The 9,303-nt window shown below is 39.1% G+C and overlaps 1 protein-coding gene across 1 annotated transcript; it reads right to left on the bottom strand.

Annotated features, from left to right (window-relative positions):
- Window positions 1-5,595: 5,595 nt before the first annotated feature.
- LOC139948904 (melanopsin-like) lies at window positions 5,596-8,772 on the bottom strand. Its single transcript, XM_071947268.1, has one exon. The coding sequence runs from the start codon at window positions 8,231-8,233 to the stop codon at window positions 7,139-7,141; it is 1,095 nt and encodes a 364-aa protein (XP_071803369.1). The 5' UTR covers window positions 8,234-8,772; the 3' UTR covers window positions 5,596-7,138.
- Window positions 8,773-9,303: the final 531 nt, after the last annotated feature.

Below are 9,303 nucleotides of genomic sequence, written 5' to 3'. Positions count from 1 at the left end.
CTCACACACACACACACACATATAAATTAATCTCTGTTTTCAGATGCTGCCCCACGTATAGACCCCTTGTAAACTGGCTGTCATATTTGGGGGTGTCAACCAGAAAGAGAAATTTTAAAATGGTGTTTGAAGCTTTGCATGGTATGGAAAATAAGAGTAACTATAAATACAAATATGAACTTGCGGGTACAACCATAAGTAAAATCTTTTTTGAAGGAGTGGTGGCTCTGAAAATATGCGTTTTATAACAAACGGTTACAAACGCTTTTCAAAGACCAACTCGACCGATCCAAGGCAATGTGTTATTTTAACTAGTTTAGAAAACAATTCCCACTTTAAAAAATTATATGCCAAGTCTGTTCGCAAGTAGGCCTACTGTAAAATTGTACTCGCGCAAGCAAGCAATAATATCGCCGCTGTTTGCTTTGGTTAACAAACTGAAATGCATACATGAATAAAATGACAACTTGGCTGGATTCATTCTGGTCGATTACAGAGTCAGTCTTCAGAAGCTACTGATACATTAGCATCAACCCATCAGAAAGGCAGCAAAATGGACATACGCCATTTCCTTAAAAACAAATATCCTTATGCCAAGTCTGTTTTGTAAGTAGGCCTTCTTTAAAATTGTACTCGCGCAAGCAAGCAATAATTTCGCTGCTGTTTGCTTCGGTTAAACTGAAGGGCATAACATGAATAAAATAACAACTTGGCTGGATTCATTCTGGTCGATTAGCAAAGTCAGTCTACAGTAGCTAATGATACGTTTTCATATACACAGAGAGCCAATATAATGGGCATAGGGGCATACGCAATTTCCTTGGTAATGTATTCATTTCGTAATCACTCTTAAAATTGACGGCAATAACAACTTTCTGTTTAAAGCGTACAACAGCTTTTTATAGGAAGGCTTTTTGGAGAAAAAAATCACTATACGAAATAATCAGGGGTGGATTTCACAAATGTAGTCCTAACTTAGGACTATCCCTAGGCAACGTAAGATATAGGACCAGTCCTAAGTTAGGACCAGTAACTCATCCTAACTTAGGACCAGTCCTATCTCTTATCATTGCCTAGGATTAGCCCTAAGTTAGGATTACCTTTGTGAAATCCACCCCTGGTTATGTAAAACAATTTTTTTTTAAAGTTTTTATGCCCCAAAATTTAAATCTGAGACGTGTTACTGCAGAAACGCTCCTCGGAATATGCTTTTCTTAAATTAACTTAACTTAACTTAAAGGCAGTGGACACTATTGGTAATTACTCAAAATATTGATCAACATAAAATCTTACTTGGTAACGGGTAATGGGGAGAGGTTGATAGTATACAAATATTGACTGCTTCGAGTGCTATGGTTAAAACTATGACTCCCGAGGTAATCCCCGGAGCGTTCTATTTTCTCGAGGCGAAGCCGAGGGAAAATAGATTGCTCCGGAATCACCGAGGGAGTCATAGTTTTAACCATTGCACGAGTAAAAGCAGCCAATATTTGTTTTATAACACCCCAAACATTTCTAAATAATGTACAGACTTTACAGACCTGAATGCTACAATCCACGGACGACGCGAATACAGATTGCAAAAACTTTTACTGTAATCTGAAATGGTAACAGACTATTAAGTTATCATCCTCGTACACGCAACGGACGTCTGGGTACTGCACGTCGCGTGCTAGTCTTTCGGACTAGCGCACGGCAAACCGATGCACTATCACACGGCCGTCGTCTAGCAAAACTAAGACATATCATGTGACGCGCTCTAAACCAATGAAAAGGCAGAATATTGGTAAGGGGTGTTATAATATAAAACATAGTTAGAAACAGCTCCCTTTGAAGAAACGTATAGTTTTCGAGAAAGATGTATATAGGATTTGAGGCATAGAAAGAAGTAATTTTCCACGAATTCGATTACGAGACCTCAGAATTAGAATTTGAGGTCTCGAAATCGAAGCATCGGAAAGCACACAACTTCGTGTGACAAGGGTGCTTTTTCTTTCATTATTATCTCGAAACTTCGATGACCAATTGAGCTCAAATTCTTACAGATTTGTTATTATTTAATTCTCTCTTTGTATATGTATAAGAGTTCAGCTTTGCATTGATATATTCCATATACAAAGAGAGTATTAAATAATAACAAATATACTAGATTGAAAAAAGTATCCTTACTTTTTGTGAGCAGTTTATATTAAAGGGACACACCGGCTCACCGTTTACGCAATTTAGGGGTGTAGAATCATAAATAATGTTTTTATAGATGGTTGCTGAAAAAAAAATCATCATAATGTCACGTATTTAGCGAAAAATGATTTAAAAAAACGAAAGCGGCCATATAACAAGCTTCAGTTACACGGACTCTTTGAATGTGAATCTTACGTTAGAATTTACACCATTATTTACATTTTGTAGCGATAATTTGAATACATGATGTTTTTCGTCAATTATTCGTAAATAATTTTGTTAAAAAAAAAAGATTTAAATTTGGTTAAGTAAGTTACTTTTAGACGGCTGAAAGTAAAACTAACCCGGAAGGTCACGTGATTGTTTGTACCACTTTTTGGTTTGAACAATCACGCGACCTGCGTTTTTGTCTTAAAATTCTCAAAACCGGCTAAACTTGATGATTTTTTTTAAGGACTGTTCTTCTTCATTCCTGGAAGACTGTTGAAGTCACATCTTAGTTTATTTTGTAGCCCAAATAGCCCAATTCGGCCGGTGTGTCCCTTTAAACTGACTTTACGTTCACATGGAGATTCATTTATTTTTTTCCGAACGAAGGAGTAGGCTGACTTTAATAATCAGCAAAAAAATGACTGGTTAAAAACCGAACTGGTAACCAGACTCAATAGACTATTCAGAATCGATACCGCTATGGTCTAATTGAGCGCAGCCACAAAAGAGAATCACAATGCATCTACGCGCTTGTCTAACGAACCACGAGTATTACTTAAAGGCAGTGGACACTATTGGTAATTACTCAAAATAATTATTAGCATAAAACCTTTCTTGGTGACGAGTAATGGGGAGAGGTTGATGGTATAAAACATTGTGAGAAACGGCTCCCTCTGAAGTGCCATAGTTTTCGAGAAAGAAGTAATTTTCCACGAATTTGATTTCGAGACCTCAGACTTAGAACTTGAGGTCTCGAAATCATTCATCTAAACGCACACAGCTTCGTGTGACAATGGTGTTTTTTCTTTCATTATTATCTCGCAAGTTTGACGACCAATTGAGCTCAAATTTTCACAGGTTTGTTATTTTATGCATATGTTGAGATACACCAACTGTGAAGGCTAGACTTTGACAATTACCAATAGTGTCCACTGTCTTCAAATGGGAGGTATACGTGTGGTGATTACTCTTCAAATTTATGCCAATAAAACCTAGAAGCAAATGGCAACTTTCGTTAGCCTTAAATTTCTCCCGTTGATATCAATGTTACCAAACCTAGCCTGGAAGAACAAAATAGTCTGGTTCCTATTTGCAGAATGATTATTTGCATTCATTATTGTTAGTCGATACGAGGAACATGACAAAGATGGAGGCAGCATGATGGAGGTCTGTACAGACTTTTGAGAAACACTCACTATACGAGAATGCTGTGGTTATATCAAATAAATATCAATTTCGATGATCCAAAATATTGAATCTGCAAAGCGTAACTGTCTTTATCTCCGATGCAAAAAATATTGTTGATTGATTGTGCATTAACTGTAATGTGAGAAACGGCTCCCTCCGAAGTAACGTAGTGTTTGAGATAGAAGTAATTTTGTGCAACGAGATTTTTTTATTTTTTATTTCACTATCTCTTGCAACTTTGATGAACAATTTAAGTCCAAATTGTCACAGGTTTGTTAGTTTATGCATATGTTTGGATACCCCTCGTGAGAATGCTGATTTTGGACAATTACCAAAAATATACCCGGTCTTGTTTGAAAATACTGTTTAAAGGGACGGTACACGTTTGGTAATTACTCAAAACAAATATTAACTTAAAAACTGACTTGGTATTAACACTTGGAGAGCTATTGGTAGTAAAAAAAAACATTGTGGAAAACGACTTCCTCTGAAGTAACGTAGTTTTTGAGATAGAAGTAATTTCTCACTAAAATATTAAAAGATTTCTAGCTAGAAGTCTTTTGTACCTATCTGAAAGCACACAAATTCGTCCAACAGGGGTGTTTTTTCTTTCACATTTTCTCATAACTTCGACGACCAATTGAGCCCAAATTTCCACAGGCTTGTTATAATATAGTCTAGACCAGATTTAAAAATAAAATAAAAAACTTCGAGCGGCATTTTTGAGTAAAAGTTGGTGACATACCTGATTTAACAAATTTGGGGGTGCCCAAATTAGTTAAATCAGGTATGTTACAAACTTTTACTCAAAAATGCCGCTCACTTCCTTAACTAGAGCCCTTTTTTGAAATCTGGTCTAGACTAATATGGTTATGATGGGATACACCGAGTGGGAACACTGGTCTTTGATTACCAAACGTGTACAGAGCCTTTAATTTGTTGACACCTACAGTGCTTTCTCGATAGCTTTCTCGATTGTGTGCTGGTGCAAATTTGAACTCCGTCAAAGTTTTATTTTGGCGGTAATCGAACATTTTTGGTCAAATTATGACGTCACTTTTGCAGCAAAAAGTTGTAATTTCCAAGGGTTTGGGAGGTAGGCATTCTACAGTGCTTAATACACATTGGCGTTAGGGTAAAAAAAAACCCACAATTCTTTATCTCCGATGTGACAAGAAAACTAACATCTATTAAGATTGCTGAGCACTTAGTTTCGAAGTTAATTGTGAACACCTTTGTGCTCACCTTTGTGAACAATTCAACAGCTTTGCAGCTTTTGACCTACATAACAGCTTTAAGTCATAATAAAACCACCTCTTTTCTTTTGTAAATAACACAGTTGAAGGACGCAGAGCTAGAGCTACAGCCTTCGTACCTTTATTTAATAACTGTCCTTAATTGTCGAATTGTGCGCTCAGGTTAACAAAATGAACGCGAAGCGGCGTGTACATGTATGTTTCGCAGGTGACTGTACATGTATCTTAGTTTTCCATTGCACACAAAGTCGCATAGGATCTTTTCGAATCCACGGCATCGGCTTTGGGTTCGGCTTCAGACTCCCTTCTCTCGTCTGAAGCCCTGAGCACGTACGTAAAACACGCGCAGCTGAGTCAAAACAACTGCGGGACCAAGCTAGCCTGAGCCGAGAAGCCGAAGCCGTCGTTTCGAAAAGGGCCATAGGCGCGCCTAGAGCTAGTTCGAGTTGGCATTTAAGTCGATCCGTGATTGACTACTGATTAGCAAGGTACACAGTACGCAGTACGCAGTACGCAGTACGCAGTGACGCACTCCGACTCCGAGGTTTAGCTGCACGTTCCGCGTGAACGTGAACGTGAGAGTCAGAACTGAAATTGTGTAATTAAAATCTCACGTTTTAGCATACGTGAAGTTACAACTTTTAACGTCAGGAACGTACGTGCGCGCAGACGTCATACGTCAGCATGCAATAAGCACAAAGTGGCGACGTCAACCAGAAACAACACATAAATTTTGTGACATTCACGTTCACGTGTTTGCTCGTGGAACGTGCAGCTAAACCTCCCTACTGCCACGGGTTCCCTTTGCGCGTAACAGGCTTACATAATGTTAGAATTGGATATGATGTCGGATTCATGGAAGGAACCATGGGCTCGAGGCTGGTTCCGAATCGTCGGCCATCCTGGGTTCGAGTCGAAATTATCAACCCTTAGTTAAACATGGTGCACACTCGAACTTGCTCCTAGTAGCTTTGTTTCAACAGGCATTTATATTGAAGTGTTTTACTTTGCTTTTACAGCGCGCCTGATCTATATTCTAAAAGACACTGAAAAGTGACACGACAAACCACTGCAAGGTTTCACAATACTACTATAAAATCACAGTTTCTTGATTTGTGCAATTCATAATTATATACAAATGAAAGAGTATTAAAAACACGTCAGCACTGTTTTAAATGCGCTGGACATTGTTGGTCATTACTCAAAATAATTGTTAACATAAAAACTGATTTGTCAACTGATTTGTCAACGATCATTGTTGATAGTAAAACACGTTGTGAGAAACGGTTCCCTGGTAGTTTACGAGAAAGAAGTAGTTTTTCCACTGAGATATTTGAAATTGATTTCGAGACCTCAGAATAAGATTTTGAGGTCTCGAAATCAAGCATCCGAAAGCCCACAACTTCGTGTGACAAGGATGTTTTTTTCTTCCATTATTATCTCGCCACTTTGATGACCAGTTGAGTTCAAATTTTCACAGGATTGTTATTTTGTGCATATGTTGATGAGATACACCAAGTGAGTGACAATTACCAAAGGTGTCCAGTGCCTTTAAAGTAAGGTTAAGAGACTTGTTATTTTCCGCGTAAAGTTTAATATTGCATCTCATAGCTAAAGAAAGGCGCTGGTCACGTTTTGAAATGGTCAAAGACCAGTATTCTCACTTGGCTTATCACAACATACAAATACAATAACAAATCTTTAAAAATTTGGGTTGAACTGGTTATTGAAGTTGCCAACAGATAGTTGAAGAAAAAACACATTTGGTGCTTTTAGATGCCTACGCAACGCTTTAGGCGGATAAAGTCTTACTCAGACTCAAATACTATTTGAAACTCAAATAGTATTTGAGACACATACTATTTGAGACTCAAATACTATTTGAGACTCAAATACTATTTGATTGAGAAATTACCTCTTTCTCCAACTTTCCGTCACTTCAGAGGGAGCTGTTTCTCACAATGTTTTATACTATCAACAGCTTTCCATTGCTCGTAAATAACGGTTCATACTCCCTACGAAGTTATTTTATGCTAATGATAGGATACACCAAGTGAGAAGACTTGTCTTTAACAATTCCCAAACGTGTACCGTCCCTTTAACCGAAAAGGTAATTCAGTCGGAACTTTTAACTGTGGTCGTACTGGTGTATCAAAGAATATCAAATAAATGTGTAGACCTACATTTGATTTAAAGTTGGAAAATGAGTGCATCACAAAACTTAATTTGACATGGTGCCTACTTTAAAGGTGACTTTACTGAAGTTATACAACGAACAATAAATGTGAACTATTTGGAACTTTCTACTGTGTTTTAACTGAGGTCGTGCTGGTGGTTGTTGATCGGTACTTCTGACTCGTCCCACCTCTCGGTATCTTTCTGCACCGTACCATATACCCGAACGCCTCCTTGAAGTCAGGATGCGAAGTCGCGTAGATGATAGGGTTGATACAGCTATTGCAGAACAGAATCATGCCACCCCATGGCGTCAGCCGATAGCTCCAATCTGCTGATACTATGATGGCGGTGAAATACGGCGTCAAGCAGACAACGTACGCCAGTACGATGTAGAGTAAGTTCTTGGTGACCGCGAGCTGACGTTTCCATAGCTTGCGCTTCATCGCCCGGTGCCCGCTCGGCCCACTCACCTTTGCCGAGACGGATGAGGGCTCAGAAGGGGTGTCTGCCCGCGCCATCTTGCGTGACGTCTCCCGGACGTAGCAGAATATACAAAAGTAACTTAGCACGATCAGAATCAGTTGGATGGGATAATAGGCTGCTGTTATGAGAATGTTAAAGTAGAATGAGTACGGGTTGTCCCGGTCCCATGTACATGTACTGTAGAGTTTTTCGTAGCCGAGTTCTCCGAAGTCTGTAAGGACGGGGGTTAGGGCACAGCAGACGGGGATGCTCCAGGCGAACATGACCATCACAGCGAGCTTACGTTTGGAGTAGACACGACGAGTTGTTAGACGTGACTTGGTAATACCAATCCAGCGGTTGATGGCGATTAGAGCAAGACTGTTCACACTGCCCCCAACTGTGATTATGGTGACAAACCCAGCCATTTGGCAGAGCCAGGGAGCCTCCGGGATGGGCCAGGAGTCACCTCCAAGGAGGGCCACGGCCTGCCACGGCATGACCATACTCGTCAACATGTCACAGACGGCCAGGTTCACCACAAACACATTAGTGGTTGTCCGTAGTTTCTTAGACAACACCACAGCGACGATGACAAAACAGTTTCCGATTATTCCGATGAGCGTCGCGACAATGAACAACGCAGCGATGATCTGTCGCTCGTAGAAATTCTGGTAGACGACGATTCCTTCATCAGAATTGTCGCAGTAGTCATCTTTATCGTCGGGTTTACAGGAATCCTTTGTGAAATTCTCCATTTATTCCTCATCAACCCCAACTTTGCACAAATCGGTGGATACGAAAATTGGTGTAGACTTTCCTGTTTGTTTTATATCCAGTTAGTTTCTCATGTACAGAACACCATGACAGCATTTCACTGATTGTCAAACTTTACGGGTTTGTTCTATTTATACAGAGGTCGTGAATGGAAACATTTGTGTAATACTTCCCTATTTGATTTCCGACAATGTTTCCTGTTCAGTACTTCATGGCAACATTTCATAGAATGTCAAACTTTGAAGAGTGGTCCAGTTTGTTAATATCATACGGAAGTCGTGGATAGAGAAATTGGTGCAGACTTCCCTATTTGATTTACGGCAACTTTCTCTGAACGTCATAGCTTTGAAGAGCGGTCCATTTTGGTTTCAAAAGGAAGGTACACTATTGGTAGTTGTCAAAGACCAGTGTTCTCACTTGGTGTATCTCAACATTTGCATAAAATAACAAACCTGTGAAAATTTGAACTCAATTGGTCATCGGAATTGGGAGAAAGTGATGAAAATAAAAACACCCTTGTTGGACGAATCTGTGTGCTCTCAGATAGGAATAAAAGACTTCTAGCCAGAAGTCTTTAATATTATTTTAGTGAGAAATTACCTCTTTCTCAAAAACTACGTTACTTTAGAGAAAGTTGTTTCCCACAATGTTTTATACTATCAACAGCTCTCCAATGCTAGTTACCAAGTCAGTTTTAAAAATAATATTTGTTTTGAGTAGTTACCAAACGTGTACCTTCCCTTTAAACAGACGTATACATTGATGCAGAGTACCCTTTTTGAATTTCTGGTCATTTTTCCTGTACAGTACTTAAAGTCACCTGGAAGTGGTATTTTTTTCAAAATAAAGCTTTTGTCACTCATATATGTGTTTTGATGAGTGGAATATGAATAAACAGTTAACTAAGGTTTTAAAAAATCAGTTCTTATGTTATTTACAAATTTAAGAGTAGACCCCGACCCGAGAGGGCGCTGTTCGTGACGTCAATCGAGGCAGACTTTGCCTGTAATGCGTAGAGTAAACACAATTGCAAAGTACATGTACGGACCAA

The sequence above is a fragment of the Asterias amurensis genome, chromosome 16 (assembly GCF_032118995.1).
Source record: "Asterias amurensis chromosome 16, ASM3211899v1".
NCBI classification, from domain to species: Eukaryota; Metazoa; Echinodermata; class Asteroidea; order Forcipulatida; family Asteriidae; genus Asterias; species Asterias amurensis.
Note: the sequence above shows the minus strand (reverse complement) of the source record. Positions and strands in the feature narration are given on the sequence as shown.

Coding starts and splice junctions, on each gene's coding strand:
- LOC139948904 (XM_071947268.1), bottom strand. CDS start 8,233: ATGGAGAATTTCACAAAGGATTCCTGTAAACCCGACGATAAAGATGAC.